An 18,235-nucleotide genomic window follows, 5' to 3' on the forward strand; every position below is an offset into this window, starting at 1 on the left:
CATCGTGCTGGAGGGACACAGATAGAATGGGTTTTTTCTGACAAGTGAGAAAACCACATGCTTAAATCTCATAATCATACCTACTTAAATCTCAAAACCATGATGTATGATCAGTCAAAGCCATTGGAACAAGCTACTTTTGCATTACGGCCTGTATGAAAGGCTCCTGCATGCGTGGGCATCAACATTCATACCGTGAGCCTCTCCGCTCCCATATCCTGGACTCGATTCCAAGGTAGACTCACTCCTCCTTAGAACCCATATAGGAGACATTATGTTCTTCCAAAATAAATACATCAGGGAGGCAAGGATCACCTTTGAAAAGAATTCCTTTTCTCTACCAGGAAGATCTCTTTTCAATGGTGAGCCTTTCAAATTATCTGAGCTACAATTATTAAAATAATTTCTATTCAGGGCACATATCTTTCACATTAAGTGATGTATAGTCCTTTTCTCCCTCTTCGTGCAGTAGACGAACTGTTGAGAAGGCCATTTATGAGACGGGCAAGACAAGATGAATGAGTGGGCCCTCACTTTGGATTCGGCAGTTCCCACTTCTAAAAATTTACCTCAAGGAGAATATATATATGTGAAGATAAGCTCAGTTCAGCATTGTTATTAATGGCAAAAAAAAAAATAATTAGAAACCATATGATGATCGACAGGGAAGTGATTGAATAAATGGGTGATTCTACAGTCATTGAAAATACTGGTGGGGGAACCCTGGGTGGCGCAGCGGTTTAGCGCCTGCCTTTGGCCCGGGGCGCGATCCTGGAGACCCAGGATCGAATCCCACATCGGGCTCCCAGTGCATGGAGCCTGCTTCTCCCTCTGCCTGTGTCTCTGTCTCTCTCTCTCTGTGTGACTATCATAAATAAATAAAAATTAAAAAAAAAAAAAAGAAAAAGAAAATACTGGTGGACATTTTACCTGCTGCTGTGGAATGATGTCCCTGACTGGTTGCTGGGTGAGAGACCAGTGCAGGGTAGACCTGTGTGTGCAGGGAGAAGGGAAAAGACAGGAGGGGAGGACGGGGTGAGAGATGGATCTGCCACATTATAAGGCTGTCTTTGGTAATGAGATTGAGGATACTTTTTACTCTTGTTCTGTAAGAAATGTAGATGTACAGCAATGAGCATTTAAAGATTTGAAGTAAAAAAAAAAAAATAAAGATTTGAAGTGCCTGGGATGCTGGATCATAAGCATTATTTCTTAGATGAGCCATTAAATACTCTTACTAGGATTTGGGGGCTTTCCGAAGTGGCCCATGCCTCAACTTCTGCCCAGCTGTGTGACTTCAGGGCTCTTAGACTTGGATTGCTCATCAATAAGATGAAAGAATTGGATTCAAGCATCTCCTAGGTCCCTTTTAGTCCTAATGGCTTCAGGGTTTTGTGAATTCCAATGACACAGTGGTTTTGAATCAGCTAAGTCATTAAGTAATTAAGTCATTTCTTAATTCCTAAATGCAAAGCAATATCCTTCTGTCTACTTGCTAGAGAAAAGATACTAGATAACTTCAACAAATCAGCTTCCTGGGCTACTCAGTGCTCATTTCAATTCATTCATTCAGACGTTTATTTGGTACCTACTATGTGCCAAACCATCTTCTTGGTGGTGTCCTCTAGAAGGGTCCACTTTCATTCATCCAGGCTCCCTTTGCTTTCTGCTTCCCCTCTGCCCAACCCTATACTCAGTGTAGACAAAGTAGCACTATCAGGAGGCAGGCAGCAGAAAGAAGGTGTGATTCCCATGGGCCAGCTCTGCTGCTTGGTGGTTAAGAAAGTAACTTTAAACCATTGGTTTCCCGTATTTAATTTAAATCATATTAGTAAAGTCTCACTGTCTCACAGTTAACTCTAAACCTAAAACCAAGTATCCACCTAAGGATCTACCCCACCTCTACACTGTTATTCTGATTGGGACCTTCTTTGGCCCCTGGGGAACACATCCACTCAAGCAGACACAGAGTCCTCCAGTCTCTTAGGGGCTTGTAGGAAGCTAACTGGAAACACAGAGACCTGTCCAACTGGATCACTCTCAACTGGTCTTATGGGATGTGGTTGCCACAACCAGAGACAGGAAGAAAGTTTTTGCGGGTGGGTCTCATCACCTTACCCTTTCTAGCACCCACATGCACACCTGGGAGTGGTAAAACAACAAAGGACCCCACTAGGCTACTTGCTCCATTCATTCATTCACTCACTCATTCACTGACAAACTAACCTACACAAATGAGATCATCCTCCACATGCTGTTCTACTGCCCATTTTAGAATCTCTATCTAGAGATACCTGGGTGGCTCAGGTTGTGATCCCAGGGTTCTGGGATGGAGTCCCGCATCAGCCTCCCCATAGGGAGCTTGCTTCTCCCTCTACCTATGTCTCTCTTTGCCTGTTGTCTCTCATGAATAAAGAAATAAAATCTTTAAAAAATATATAAAGAAGAGTGCTTTTAAAAAAGCGTATAAAGCAATGTTCTGTGTATGCTAACAGACTCTTTTCTAAAAGCCTGCCGTGTGCTGGTAGCAACCAATAGCTTTGATTTGGGTATTTGATATGTCTACACAGGAGGTTTTGGGGAGGAATCTCACATTGTCCCTGGGGGGGAAAAACATACCTATCACTGTTTGCTCTTGTAGAGCTCACTGGATAAGAACACATTTTTGTTTCTAATAAAGAACAGAAATGAAGTCAGACAACATTCGAGAAAGGACAGGCCTTTGAAAGAAGATCATTTGGTCAGAAGTTTTGCTATCTGACTTCATGAAAGTTTCCCAGAACCCAGATTCTTTGCTGAAACTAACTTCTGTGTAATATGTGTGTATTGTGCAATCTGTACTTTGAATCCAAGTTTTAAAACACTATACAGGAGATATGTTAGTCATTCTTTCCAGCTCATTTCCACCCTCTCTCAAGTGCCCCTAGTTTGGTGGCGGCACCAGGTCAGCCAAGTTGTAGGACCAACGGCCAAGGATTCACTCTTAATTCCTGGCTCTTGGTCTCCTGTCACTGTCAGGCCACTGTAAATGCTGCCTTCCAGAAGGTGGCCAAGCCTGGCACCCCCTGGGCAGGGCACTTCCTCTCGGCCTGGGCCACGGCAATGGCTCTAAGAAATGCCCTCACCCCTGCTCCTGTAGTGGAGGGGAGGGATGTTTGCACCATCATTTCCTCCTGGTGTCACCTCCTGGCCACCCTCTGCCCAGTGGCCAGATGGACCTCACTGTAGCTTAAACCAGAGAAAGTCAGGAATGTATAGCAGTTTTCCCTGGCATCAAAACAACATCCAGTTTCCCATGACCTACACAGGTGCTTGGCAAGGGCCGGTCTAGCTCCCTCATCCTGTCTACTGTCCCCTCATTGTCTCAGCTCCAGTCCCACCTGGTGTTCTTCTGCTCTGAAGAAGTCATGCTGCTCTCAGCACCGAGAACCTGCTCATCCTGCAGGAAGCACTGCTCCCCAAGAGTCCACAGCCCCTCCCTCCCACTTTTTGGGTCTGAAACAAGTGCCACTTCCTCAGAGTGTCCCTCTGGCTGCATGCCACCCCACAAACCTCTCCTGTCTCTTTCATGCTCAACCACATGACCACATTTTATCTTTTTTCACAGCATTTATCAGTAGTTGCAATCATCTTATTTAGCTATTCATATATTGGATTGACTACTCCCACCTCCTGGAGGCCAGGCTGGCTGGCTTGTGTGCAGTTTTATCTTTAGCACCTAAAAGAATTCCCTAGAAAAAACCGTGGGCCTGAGACTGGTAATTTGCCTATTTTCTTCAGAAAGCTCATTTGGCATCCTCATGTTTACTAAAATATATCTATTATCTATCATAAATCACATCCCCATGCCCCATCTTTTTGGCTTGAATTTAGTATGGCTTGACTTACATATTGTTCCTTGGATGGTAATGCATACAAAAAAATAAGTCCCTCTTCTTTACAATAATGCTTTCTCATACATTTTTGGAGGTGTGTACAGTTGTATGAGCTTTCACACATGTAAAGTCTTGTGCGATGACCATCACATGAGGATTCAGGATAGCACCGTCACCCTGGACACCCCTCAGGCTGCCCCTCTGTGGTCACATCCCTGCCCCGCCCCGCCCGTCTGCTCTCCATCACTGTAGCTGTGTCTGAAACTGTGTTAAAAGTGGGATTGTACAGTATGCAACTTTTCACTCAGCGTAACGCCCTTGAGAGGCACGCACATTGCAGTGTGTACAGCTGATCCCTATCAATGCTGTGTGGTATGCCAATGAAGGAAACCTATTTCCATACGGCCCAGGGCTAAGTCCTGTCTGGGTGTCTGGGTGGTGGTCACCAATGTCCTCGTCCCTGCTCAGCCTCCCACAACCACTTACCGGGCAAAGACAGTGCCGCTGCCCCCAGGGAAAGTGTAGGGGTGCTGCTTCCGGAACACATGTCCCACGCGGCTGCAGGGGACAATCTCCAGGCTGCCACCGCACTGCCACACTCGGAATGAGATCTCTGCGATGAGGAATGAAGACACAATGACTGACAGAGCCCCAGACTGCTCTGAGCAGCAGCCACCCCAGACAGGGTACAGACACCTGCCAATCACCATCCCATCAAAGGGCACTTGTGCCCTCAACTACTGAAAGAGATGTGAATAAGGAACTGGCCTCCTTCCAGAACATGGTCCCAAACTTTCTACAGTGGAGACATCCGACACATCCTGGATCTCCTGGCTCCATGGCACAATCCAGAAGGTATGTGCAGGCGGATATCTCAAATCAAGCTGTGTACCTTAAATGTATACAATTTTAAATTGTCAATTGGACCTCAATAAAGTTGAAGAGAGAAAAAAAGATCGAATGAAAGTTCATCCGTGGGTTCACTAAGAGGGTGTTTCCCCAGTGGTGTTGTTTTACAGAAATGTAAAGTGATACAGACAAAATGAAGAATAATGTCAAATAAACTACCTACCCTGGAACATTTACAATCTTAGATTTTAGCACAGATCTGAATTAGGGAAAAGCCAATGAGATCTGTGTCACCAAATCCAATGTTTTCATTAAACAATTCTATTCCAAATTCAAAAGAAAGAGCATGTGGAAACACTTTCCAGATTCGGATGAGACACCCTGAGATAAGTGTGAATCTTTGGTCTATTCTGAATATAAAGGACACTGAGCATAAGACCATGCATGTCCACGTAGCATCACAGTATCTACCAATGAAATGCTCACATTGAATTCTTCACTAGCTGGTTCATGACCATGGGGTAGTACATTTGCACTTGCTTAGGATCAACACTGTTAGAAAAGGTGTCGCTGAAGGTGTATAAACACTGATAGGCATGAAATGCCCACAATGTAGCTTTGATTTTAGAAACAACAGACCACCATATATGCCGTCTTCCTCTAAAACTTACTTCCGGGGCACTGAGCATTACTATGCACCTGCGCTTTCTCCATCCAGGTGAAAAAACTCTTCCTTAAATTTCAAAATTGATACTCATCCATAACTGTGCATTATTAGCAGGCTTTAAGTCACCTGGGAAGCTCACAGGTGTCTCTTGGACTACGGTAGTGACCAAAGATGCCTGAGTAATTCACAGATCCTTCAAAGCTGGCCACTAGCCAGTTTACTAGCCAGTAAACAATAGCTCGCCTGCTCTGACACAGAATCAACCTTCAGGAGTAATGAGATGCTTAGTTACATTGGCCAGCACTGCTCAGGCCAACGTCAACACAAACGCTGTTCTGAATAACCGTATTTGGGGAAAGCTCAGCACGTGGCTGCCACCCTCTGACCAGGCACCTGTCCTAATCACTAAGCATCCAAGTGACTGCAGGAGACTTTGTGGTTGGTATAAAAGGGCACTTTCTTGACATCAAGAACACAAGGAGGAGGTAAGACAATCCACAGAATTAGCAGTCACTGCTACAAGTAGAGAAGGATCAGAAGTAAGGGGGGGATTACCGTAGACCATGAGTGAGGTGCTGGGTAAATCCTCTAGATAAAGCCTCATCTGTGGTAGCCGCAGGTGCCCTGACTGCTCAGTTGAAGGTGTGTTACTCCCACTTAGGGACAGAATCACAAGAGCTCCTCGTACTGGATGCGGCAAGCTGAAGTAGTAGGAATACCCCATCGGCTGGAAATGAGTGATCCTGGCAGCTGTCATAGGCCCTTTGTAACCAATACCCTTGAACCCTTGAAAAATGTAGGGTCATGACTACCCACACCCTCTGCAGTCAAGGACTTCTGATTTTCTTTCTCAGAGTCCAAAAAAACCTTGAGTAAGAAGTTCTCTGTATTTCAGGAAATAAAATTTAGATATGGGGTTGCCTAACTGGAACCTCCAAAACTGGGGGCTAGGAAGGCCCAATGGCTTCTATAGGCAGAAGCTGTTAAATACGAAGGGATCCCTTCAGAGATCTAGTGGGAGATTTTGAAGGCCACATACAATTACAATTATATTCAGCTCTGGTTTTGCTTGAATTTGGGGATACCACAACTTGGGAATGATTCCTCAAGATAACTGGGTGGATTCTGAATTAGGGAGCTTGTGTGTGCATCGTAGCTCTGCTAACGACCAGCTCTGAGATCTGAGGCAAGAACTTGGTCCTTCAAGAAAGCAGGAAATGAAGTGTATGGAGTTGTGGAAAATTTCTATGTTATATACCTGAAACTAACGAAACTAACACTGTGTGTTAACTACTTAAATTTTTAAAAAATGGGGTGGGGGTGGGGGTGGGGCGCCTGGGTGGCTCAGTCAGTTAAGCATCTGCTTTTGGCTCAGGTCATGATCTTGGGGTCCTGGGATCAAACCCTGCATCGGGTTCTCCACTCAATGGCAATATCTGCTTCTCCCTCTCCTTCTTCATCTCCTTCTGTGATCTCTCTTGCTCTCCCTCAAATAAATAAAATCTCAAAAAAAAAAAAAAAAAAAAAAAAAGAGCATATAATGAGCTGATGTACCAGAAGCAGCCTCTATCTGAATACTGTGGGGACATGACACAAAGGATACAGGTATCCAAGGAGCCTGACCCTATGTCTCCTGGGGGCTAGGTATCAGGTTCTTTGTCTTTTTAATTGCTTACATTAGACTTACATTAGTAGGTAGGAAACATGGAAGCTGTAGTGGTTCTTTTTGGCAGGGAAGTGGGGGAGGAGAGGAGGGTGTACTTGGAGGAGGTGGTTTTGGATTTTGAGTAAAGGCATCTCTGCACCCTGCCTCCCTTGACACATATCCACACATACCACGCTGGCTGGACACCTGCTGGTATGCACCCAGTGCTCAGAAAAGGAAGTCAGAGTGGTGTCAGAAAGATGGACTCAGACTGGGGACTTCTGTTGTTGGAGCTCTGAAGACAGTGGAAGACTCCTGGAACTCTTTAGCTTTACAGAGCCAGGCAAGGGGAGGGAAGGTACCAGACGGTGCCCAGGCAGGGGCTGCTTCAGCCCCTTCCTCCCTGTCCCACTCCACCCTGATCCCAATCCCCTCAAGCCCTTCCAGGGAACCTCACCTGTGTCACAGCTACATGAATATAAAAACCAAACCGACAGCAGCAACAAACAAACCAGGTCATTAAAAAAAATTCTCTCTCTTTTCTGTTCTCTGGGCGAAATAACCTTCTGATGCTTCAATCAATGCTCTTTCTCCTCTGTGACACAAAGGCTGGCCACCATCTCGTCTGTCTAATCCGTGCTTTCAGCTAATGGCACACATTGCAAAGCACATCCTGGCTTCAGGAGATGGTTGCCTAAGTGATGCACTGTCCTATTGGGTGGGTGGGTGGGATCCTGGCTGGCAGGGTCTCCACAAAGCCATCAGGGGATGTCTGTGCAGTGAGGGGGACTCAGAATTCTCTTCAGAAGGTTAATAAATCTTCTGACGCCGTTCGTGCTCAAACCACTTTAATACAAGTCCCTCCTACCTGTCAACGTATTGTTAAAAAAACCAAAAGGAGTTTGACTCCTGGTCCTTTGCCCCAGTGTAGTTACTGAGCCTAGAGAGGCTTTCAACATCAAAACACCACAGACAAACGCTCCACAGAGGAGATGTTGCCACTAACTTTAGCATCATAAAATGAGAGAAAAATAAGAGGCTAGTCTAGTTTTTTCTTTTAAATGAAAAATACCCAAATTTCTGTTACAGGAAAAACCACTAAAAATGACAGTGATGTCACGTTTTCCTCCCCGTCCTTGCCCTGCTTCCTCCCAGGGTGCACCCATCCAACGATGGAATTAACTCGAAAGCATCCGTAGCTGAGGAGAATCAGTTCAGAACCCCTGACAGAAAACCCTAAACAAACAATTAAAAAAAAAAAAAAAAAGAATTGAGTCTTTTTTCTCTTAATGCAATAAATATGATTTGGCTACTAAATGTAGACCAAAGTCTATAAAATTTCATTGTCCCTAAACCTGAGGAAAACTGATTTGCACGGGTTATTAAAAACAAAAACAAAATCAAACCAAATTGGAATCATTCACAAAGTTGTAAAGGAGGGCTTAAATGCCAAGGCCTCTCTGCTCCGTCTGATTTCTACCATCCCAGTTTGGCCAACCCCAGAGGCTGGCCAGGGCTCGTTTTCCACTCCACATGGCTGAGCACAGATCCCACATGTTTCCCCATGTCTGTAAGCTCTTCAGGTGACAGAGTTAACACCTGACCCCAGACACTAGTGAAAGGGATGCTATTGATACTTGTATGGGGGCCGACGGCAAGTGATGGTGACCAAGGCCTTTAGAGTTTTTTCCAACTGGCTCCCTGCACACTGCCAGCTCCTGCCTAACAGCCTCTTCAAAGCTTCCACTTTTCATTTGGACATCGCTGAAGGGTAGGAAAAGGCCATGGTTTCATCAGACTGGAAAGAAGAGACTCAGGCTCATACATACCCAGGTTTTCTCCTCCCCACACGTCCATCATCATGTCATACTTCCCCAGTTCTTCAAAGTAGAGCTTGTCCATCACGAATAGTCCACCAGCAATCATAGGGGTTCTGGAGAGGCAGAGAGAGAGTGGGAGGGAAGAGAGGGACGGGCCAGAGGCTAAGGTCAGATCTTCTGCATTCTCATGCCAACGTCATGTCTACAAGTTGATCTTAAAAGCAATGGCATAGCCATGGCTCCCCATTCAGAGCTCAGGACATCCTCACTGTTTTTCCACTGCTGACTTCGAATGCCTCCCACCTGCCCTGCTCAGACACTCCCACAGCGCCAGGGCCTGGACCCAGCCTTCCCTGTAAGACGGTGACTATTGGAGCTGGGGGCACTCACTGACAAGGGGCCCTAGGCAGGGACTTGGTTTTTCTATGCCTCAGTTTCCTCATAGGATTAGAAAAAATAATATGTAAATAATACATATAAGCCCTTAGCATACTCAGGAGATGCTTGATAACGTCAGCTATCCTCATTCTCATCCTGAAGCTGGTTCCTGTTAGCTGGGACTCAACACTTCTGTTTACTCAGCCTGGGCAGGGTGGTGGTGGGGTTAACTGAGCCCCCACCTCCTTCCCAGTAGATGCCCTGAGAACTCAGTGTCAAGTGCTGGCAGGCTGTGTCAGGGCTGCCACCTAAGTGTGTGTCTAGCATGGAGGGGCAGCCCACACTCACACCTCCCACAGGTGGTGGACTCCTGACTCCCAACCGCAAGTTTCTCAGCAGGGCACAGGCCTGAGTTCTCTCCTCTGTGGGCAAATGGGAACGCAGGGGTAGCTCAGGGAGGGAGGCTGAGCAGGAAGGGGAGCAGCTGAGGGGACTCACGCCCCCCCCAACCCTCCCTGTTCGCTTTAGTCTCCAAGCTCAACCTGAAGAGCCGGCCCTGCTGGAAACCATTCTATGGTACAAATGTGAAGGAAGTCCCTAAACTTGGAGATTTGTCTCATATATATGTACGTCAGGCTTCATCTGAGGAAATCTCAAAGTACTTTATTCTGTGATGGAAGAAGCTAACTCTCCCTTGAGCTCTGACAGGGGAAACAGGGTGGGTGGTGGGCAGGAGGACAAAGAGCCTAACTTAGCGTCTACGAAACAAATGCCCCGAGCGGGGTCACTGAGGGGGGTGCTAACACTTACTTTATGGGGGCAACTGGGTTCCCCTGCCGGGATCTTCTCTGCTCAGGGGTCATATAATCCCATTTGAAGACCAAGTTCCAGTCAAAACCTGCAGGCCATAGGAAAGAAACCAAACATTAGGGTGCTGATGAGAACAGAGGGTACTCCTGGCACCCCGTCCCTCACAGCTCAGACGATTTGGTATTTGGACTGGACTGAGAGCCACACACAGGAAAAAAAACAAAAACAAAAACAAAAACAAACCCCAAAATAATAAAACCACCACTCGAGAAGCAGCAGAGGGGAGGGCGCCAAGGGTGGACCCAGGGCCAGGGAGCCAGTGAAAAGGGCGCATACCAGTGACTCCTTCCCTGAGGAGCTCACCCCCAACAGAAAATGTGGGGTGGGCTTTCCTACATAAAATGCCTGCAAATAACTCTGACAGGGAACACAGGGCGGCAAGGAGGACAAAGTCCAATCTGCCACTGTGCCTCCCATCCTGTCCCAGGCCAAAAGAGCCCAGGGAGGGGACGAGAGCACAGGTCTCCCAGCCGGCACACTTGGCTTCCATGTCCCTTGACTGCAACCAAACCATACGGGGCAAGGTGGCAGAGGGAAGGCTTTTAGATGAAAATGAGCCCAAGGAAGTGGCAAAGCCGGCAGCAGGCTGCAACTTCTGAGAAATACGGCGGCTGTCCCAATTCATTTGTAGAATCTACAGGCCAGTCAGGACGGCTCAGCCCAGACCTGGTGCCTGCATGTAGTTTATGACATTTGACAAGCTGCTTGCTGGGTCTCACCCTTACTCAGAAGGTCCCCACGTTGAGCCAGTGGGAACCAGTACACCCCATCTGCTGATGCTCTCAAGACGCACGAGGAGACCATTTCGTGGTGACAGGTGGCTCACTTACTGCATTTCCGAGGGCCTGGCAGCCAAACCTAATTACTCCAGGGTCATCTATCCCTCAGCTCTATGCCATCAGGCTTTTTGTCAGCAGGCCCTGTGCAATACCTATGTTTGGGTTTCTCCTCAGGGTGTTCTGAGGTCAATGGGTCTGTATCCTGAACAGGCCAGGATGCGAGGTTGGTGGTCTCTTGGGCCAGCACAGGATGCAGTTTCTGGCCCAGCCATGGGGCATGGGACCCAAATGGTCTCCCAGCTGTCACTGCAAAGTGTGGCAGGCTGGCCAAAAAAGAGTGAGCAGCAGGGGAGCCAGGCAGCAGAGATAGTGGCACAGAGAGGAAACTGAGGCAGGCCCCACTGGGCTTTCATGAAGAGCCCAGCTCTGCCCAAGGGAGAAAGCCTGCCTCAACGAGGAAAAAAACAAACGTCCTGCCTATGTGATTACAGACAATGCAAAGTCCTCAATGGGCCAGGTGATGTAACATTACCTGCATTTTTGGTATAATTGTTAATATTTTATTAATTTGGTCCAAAGAAACTAAATTAGGTTTTGAGAATCTGCTAAAAATGTCATCCTTGATTTTTTTCTTAAAGGAATTTGAGTAAACTAGGTGCCTACTCTTCCTCTGACCCAGCAGGAGGCCAGCACTCTTGCCCCCTGCCCCCACCCCAGAGCATCTGTGTCCTGCACTGACTCTCACATAAACAGCCCATCAAACCTCAGCTCTTGCAAATCCTCAGGGGAAGAACGCATTATGAACACTAATGTTCTCTTGATAACTAAGGATCTGTCCTCTTTAAAACTTCAAACCTTCTTACCATTTCCTAAGCATCTTCTTTGAATTTTACGTTTCCTGATGTAAGGAGAGTCCTCCCACCACGGCTGCCCTGTTGCTGATGCCCTGGGATGGGGGAGCTGCTCACTCACATCTTTGACCTGGTGCTGGCCACTCTCACCCCTTTACTACCCCCGTGGCCGGTGCTACTATGCCCCCACTTCTCAGATGGGCATGCTGAGGTGCAGAGGTGAACTGGCCGGCCTGTGGTGACAGGGCAGGTGGGTCAAGAACCCGAGTCTCACGGACTCTTGGCATTCTGTCTTCAGAGGCTGTGCCCAAATTTACAGTTTCAACGTCTTCTTCTTCTTCTTCTTTTTTTTTTTTTATGTTAGACTATCAGTTAATCCTGTGTGTGTCTGTCTGGAATGGTCCAACCTCTCTACTCAGCTCAAAGTGTTAGAAGGTGGGAAAAGAAGGCCCTTGTTTCCCACCAAGCAAGAGGGGTGTTGGACAACTAGAAAAAAAATCATGGATCTTAGGCGTAAAGAATCAATAGTGAATAGATTGCACAAACAGAAGGCAAAGGCTTTGACATCTCTTTTAGCAGTACTGGGGAGTCTTTGCTGACCTCTTGGCCCTCAGCCAAGTTCTGAGAGGTGTGGCTGCCAACCAGATGAGTTTCAGAGCTCAGGACATTCACTGCTCTGACCCTGGAGCACAGGTCACCAGCCCCCAACCAACCCTGCCAGTCCCAGGGACATGAGGACAACCAGGAAGAACCAGATGTCATGTGACCAGTTCCTTCAAATGGCTGCCATGATCCCTATGCACCTCTCAGCACCATGAGGCACCACGAGGCACCACATGAGACCAGTGGTTCTCCAAGGATGGTCCAGGAGCCCATGGGGGTCCATACACCCTTTCGGGGGGTCTATCACACCAAAACTACTTTTATATTTACATGCCTCTTTCACTACTCACACTCTTTCAAAAGCATATGATAGAGCTTTTCAGAAGCCGCAGGACATACAGCATCGGTACTCTGATGGACAACAGGATGTGTACCTGCGTCTTGTGTTTTAACAATCTCTTGCCTTTAATTTCTAATATAGCAAATGCTCATACATACACATAAGTTCTTTGGGGCCTGTGATAGTTTCTGAGAAGGTAAGAGCATGAGACAAGTCACTCGTGGGGCCCAAGGGGTGGTGGGTGTGAAGAGCACATCCCGAGGCTGTGAGGACCAACAGGAAGCTGGTGTGGCCCTTGGAGGCAAGGATGTGGGTGGTCAGCAGGGTAGGGAGCAGGAGCCCACAGCCAAGCCAGGTGCAGGGGTGACTAGGGGGTTTGGGTGGTCAGCGAGAGTTGGGGTGGGGTAGATGGCTTTTCCCCCAGGGAGACACAGGCTGTCAGAGGAGCTGGTATCAGGAAGGAGGCAGAGCCGAGCCCAGCCCTGCTACTCTATAAATCCTGAGCTCCGTGATGCTCACCACACAGCCTGTCAGCTCTGGCAACTCCTCATCCAGGCTCTGACTTGGGAAGGCTTAATCTTCACTGATTAAAAATGACACCAAAACTGTGCACTAAGCCCCACATGTCATAACAGCCACAGAAGGTCAAAGAGATAAGAGGAGAACAGGAAACACAGGAAGTTCTTTAAGGGAAATGAAACTATTTTTCTCTCTTTATGAGATGCTACTTGTCCAGCACGGAGGCGCCCTCTGCTCGCAGCATGGGCGCCAGTGGTGTGAAAGTTGCGGTCACTGTTGCTCACGACCCTGAGGGGGAGCAGGGATCAGCCTCCAGGCGGACGGCCTGAGCAAGGCAGGGTGGAGCAGGAGCGGCACCTACCGCCTTTCAAGTCTGCGGATGCCCCCACGTACTGAAAGTTGTCCATATTAATGACATCGATGATAGGGGACACGACCCGAGTCCTGTCCTAAAAAACAAATCAACAAAAGACGGGAGTAGGTATCACCAACAAAACAAAGCCTCCTGTACCCCCCACCAGAGGCAGATGTCAGTGTCAGGCAGCCTCAGTAACAGCCACCCCCTCTCACCACCTGTCCCACTGGGCCTACGGGGGCCCCGGGGTTCCCCATCCCACACGCCCTGCCCTCTGCCGTCACACTGATGGGCCCTGGTCTGTGCCGAGCAGGGTCGGGGAGGGGAGCAGCTAGACAGCTGTGGCCATGGGACACCTCCGGCGCTTGCTTTCTTGGCTGAAGGCAAGGACCGCACCCGGGTGTTCCCAGTATTCTTTTCTGTTTTCCCAAATGTCAAAACTTCCAACCACGGGGGGCTTTCATTCTGATAGAATCTAAGCTCAGCTGTCTTTAAATGTCCTAATATGCAAGTTGTGGCCAACCTTGGGAATGGACTCATGGCTGAGATCCTCACACGATGATGCTAGGAATCTATTTCTGTGGGCCTGAGGGGTGTGTGATGAGGAGAGCATAGCTATCATTATGGCCGAGGGTAACCCAAATCAGCTCAAGAATCCCAGATTCGAACTTTGTCTTACCTGTGACTCTACCCAACAAAACATTTTTTCCCCCTTAGATGGAGGCATTTCTTTGACAGCCACAGTTATTATTCTGGTCGTTTGTGAACATAAGGTCTTTTACCTTTCCTGCCCTCTTTAAAATCAGAGGCTTGATGCTGGTGAGAGGCACTGCCCCATGCGGCGAGTTAATAAAAGGGTAAGTGCTTTCCTTGAGCCATTTACAGAACCCGTGTTAACCAGAAGAAAGACTTAGAAAAACAAATTAGTAACAGAATCTGCAGAGCTAAGAACAGAATACATCAGACGAACACATAAGAGAACAGTATGAAGTTCCAGCACCACCCAGCTGCAAGTTTACGGGGGGCACTGCAAACAGAAGTCAATCTTCCTTGCCTGGCTCAGTCTGGACCTGGGGGTGGGAGTCAAAGACCATAATATCCACTACTTTTGACTTCTTTTGGTAGGACTGGAATTAGTGGGAATTACAATTTTCCACTCCTTCTGCTATCCTTACTTGAGGAGAGGGTATTTGAAATAATCCTGACAGCTCCACTGTAGAAGTGTGTGGTCTTCACCGGTAGTATCTTGGTTGTGGCTTTCCTGTGTCCTCTGCTTCCCTTGGGGACAGTATAGTGCTGTGAGAACTGGCAGTGGGGTGGGATGGTGGATAGGGGTTGGGGGGCAGGGGTGGGGATTCCAGGGGGGCTTCTTTCAACTAGATATGTGTTTATGTGTAAGAGGACTCAGTTAGGGATGTAGTAGAACCTGCTTTGCCATCCTGGCTCCGCCTCCTGTATGAATTCTGGACATGATATCAAGTTCTTCATGTGTCAAATGGGGGTAATACCTAAATTAAAGGTAATATGTAACATGTCTAACATGTAGTTAGTACTAAGTAAGGAATACTGATTATCGTAATATTACAAATTACAAGTGGACAATATCAACATATTATATCATAATTACTAGTAGCTTGTAGTTAGTATTTCATGACTTACTGTCCGCCAGCTATACCCTTGTCACACCTGACTTGTAAAAGGCATGACTTATTCATTTTCCATTTCTCTAGTACTTTCATTAAGTTGGCTGTATCACCCCAAAGAAACACTTTCTCAGTAGGGAGGAAAGAAAGTCAATAAAACAAGTAAAAAGCAAGAGAAATGGCAAAAGGCCAAAAGTAATACCACTGATGATGTTTCGAGAGACAAAGGCACACAGAGTGTGCCACGGGTCACCCTGACAGCCTCAAAGTGTCGGTTGTGTGGTTACGGGCACCCCGTGCTGCCACAGGCCTGCGGGGCAGGTTTCTCAGGGGGCAGCATGGCTGGAGAAGGCCAACCTGCCCCCCAGCACTGAGGCAACCAATGCTCAGATCGCACTTGGATGCCAGGCCTTGTTCTAAGCACTCTGCCCCTTTTGAGCTCAGAGTTGGCTGCAAAGCTGCAGGCAAGGAACGAAGGTCCTTGTGAGAAAAAGCAAAGGGTTGTATTCGACAAATCCGGCTTTCACCAGTCTCTGCTGATCCTTGCCTCCTACCTGTCAAGTGCTTTCCCCTCCAGACGTAGATCCCTATGGTGAATAAAATACTCTTCGAATAGATGTCCAAGAGGCACCCCCTCCCCCGATTTCCGGCATCAGGGAAAACCAGTGTGAACCCTGGGCCTCACCTCAGCCACCCTCTCCAGGAGGGGCTCCAGCCAGTGCTCGTTGCATTCACAGTGGCTGTCCAGGAACGTCAGGACCTTGGCCTGGGCTGCATCAGCCCCCCGGACCCGCGAGCGCATCAGGCCTGCAGAAGGAATTTCAAAAGCGCATCAGGGTAGCTGAGCAAAAGGCCACAGAACAGCCCATCCAGCACCGCATCGCCTCCCCACCATGCGGCTCTGCAGCCCTCGTGCAAACTTGGGTGGTAGGATCAATACCACCCTGTGGTTACAAAGACACAGTTCTGTCAGGACTTCTGTTTCCAAATTAATTGGATGACCGGGGAGACAATTTTCTTAGAACTACTGCCCTCTGAGAAAGGCCTTTACATAACTGAAGTCTCCTTTATCAAGCAAGTGAAAGTGTGGAACTTTCACAACTACTTTCCTGCGACACAGCAACAGGGTTTTCTAATTAGCTGGGCCGCAGAAGGTTTTACTCAAGATGCTTCAAAGGGCTGATGGAGCCGATGTGAATGGTGATAATGTAATGAGAACAATGCTGCAAATATCTCTTTCTAGGACTTACCACCGCCCAGTAAACATACATGACAAACCTCAGGTGATTGGCTTTTACACAAAATCAGTCCCATTATCGGCCCAACCATACCATTTATCACGTATTTGTGATCTGTTCCTAATATACAGTGTTTACTACCACACCAAGTCCTATCACAAGTAGTATATGTGTCACTAAACAAGGTGGTTGTAAATGGCGTTTGTTCTTCATGCTGGGCTCTCTGCAGTACCCCCTGCTTCGTCTGTGGTTTAGCTTTTCACAATTTCAGTTAGCCATGGTCAACTGCAGTCTGGAAGCAGACGATCCTCCTGCTGATTGATGTATCGTCAGAAGGTCAGTAATGGCCTGACACTACGTCACTTTGTCACTTGTGTCACTTCATCTCGTTACGTGGGCATTTTATCATCTCATGTCATCACAAGAAGGATAAGTACAGTAGAACAGGGTATTTTGAGAGGCCACATGCACATAACTTTTATACAGTATACTGTTATAATTGTTCTACTTTATTATTGTTGTTGTTGATCTCTTACTGTGCCTAATTGATAACTCAAACCTTGTTGGAGGTATGCATGCATAGGAAAGAACACAGTATACATGGGTCCCATGCTACTCATGGTTTCAGGCTTCTACTGGGGTCTTGGAATGTATTCTGTGGATAACGGGGGATGACTGTTTATGAAGATAACATGACTATTCACAACCAGTAAGGATAAGTGTTTTAAGTTCTTTTATACACAGTCATCAAAATGGGTGTTCAATGGTTCTTACAGAGCTGCACACCACAGGAAGGAAGAGACAAAGGTTCCAGGCCTGGTGTTGCAAAGGCAAGAGAATCCATTTGTACTGGGCAGACCCTTCCTTAGAGCACAGTTATAAACCCTGATCAAAACATAGGAAGCAAGTATCGGGAAGGGCCAGAGAGCAGTCAGGAGCATGCAGAAACTAGAGAGGGTTCAGTCCATCAAAGAAGAAAATCACATGGAGTGAAGTCCCTGTGTATGTGCTGTTTCTCCTGAGGTTACTCTATGATCCACCACAACATCAGGTTTTTGGCTTGTGGTGTCAGAGGACAGAGTTCAGGGTCTTTACAGTGGCTGGACTCTAGAGGGGGAGATCTGGGAAAGAAGGTTAGCCCCATTCTGGTGATAACCTCCCCAGAAGTTCTTGGCTGACTCCTGAACGTCAGGCACAGTGTGGAGGATCCCAAGGAGTCCAAGGAAAGAACAATCCAGAAGGCAGAAAGAACAGAGAGTTTGGCTGGTAACCAGCCCAGCCCTGAGACACAGAATTTGGCACACAAGTCCTGCCAAGTTAGAAGGGCGTGGTCATCTTTGAATTTCCCCAGCTGATTCTAATAAAGAGCCAGATGAAGACTCACTGGCATATAAAATCCCCAGCACTAAATGGGGTTACAGCCATTCCTTCACTGCCATAATACCTTAGGCAACTGATTTTCTGTCATCAAGTAGTAATACTATAGGCACCTGTATATATGCTTAAATATATGAGATACACACACACAAACACACGGGTACACCCAAGCACACATGCAGTTGTATGCGTGCATTTTCTCACTCAACTCTCGCATACTTCATTTATTCCATACAGGCTTCCCATCCTCTGCCTTCCCCCAGCTGCCCCTCTTCATCCTGTTTCAAAACAAAGCATCAATATGGGCTCTTACCCAAATGAACATCCTAACCTGAAGTACTTAGAAGCATGATTTCTGAGGCTAACGGCACTCTCTGACAAGGCTAGCAAGTGATCAGTTATAAAACGCCGACATGAAAAATAATT

The 18,235-nt window shown here is 47.3% G+C and overlaps 1 protein-coding gene across 3 annotated transcripts in view; it reads right to left on the reverse strand.

Annotated features, from left to right (window-relative positions):
- Positions 1-18,235, reverse strand: part of GALNT2 (polypeptide N-acetylgalactosaminyltransferase 2) — a 191,064-nt gene that overhangs the window by 16,162 nt on the left and 156,667 nt on the right. For all 3 annotated transcript variants that reach the window (XM_025448668.3, XM_025448669.3, XM_035715534.2), the window contains exons 7-11: positions 15,880-16,001; positions 13,558-13,645; positions 10,045-10,132; positions 8,866-8,969; positions 4,362-4,488 (exon numbers count right to left, since the gene is read on the reverse strand). In XM_025448668.3, coding sequence (XP_025304453.1) covers positions 4,362-4,488; positions 8,866-8,969; positions 10,045-10,132; positions 13,558-13,645; positions 15,880-16,001 — 529 coding nt within the window. The remainder of the gene's footprint in view (positions 1-4,361; positions 4,489-8,865; positions 8,970-10,044; positions 10,133-13,557; positions 13,646-15,879; positions 16,002-18,235) is intronic.

The sequence above is a fragment of the Canis lupus genome, chromosome 4, assembly GCF_003254725.2.
Source record: "Canis lupus dingo isolate Sandy chromosome 4, ASM325472v2, whole genome shotgun sequence".
Classification (NCBI taxonomy): domain Eukaryota; kingdom Metazoa; phylum Chordata; class Mammalia; order Carnivora; family Canidae; genus Canis; species Canis lupus.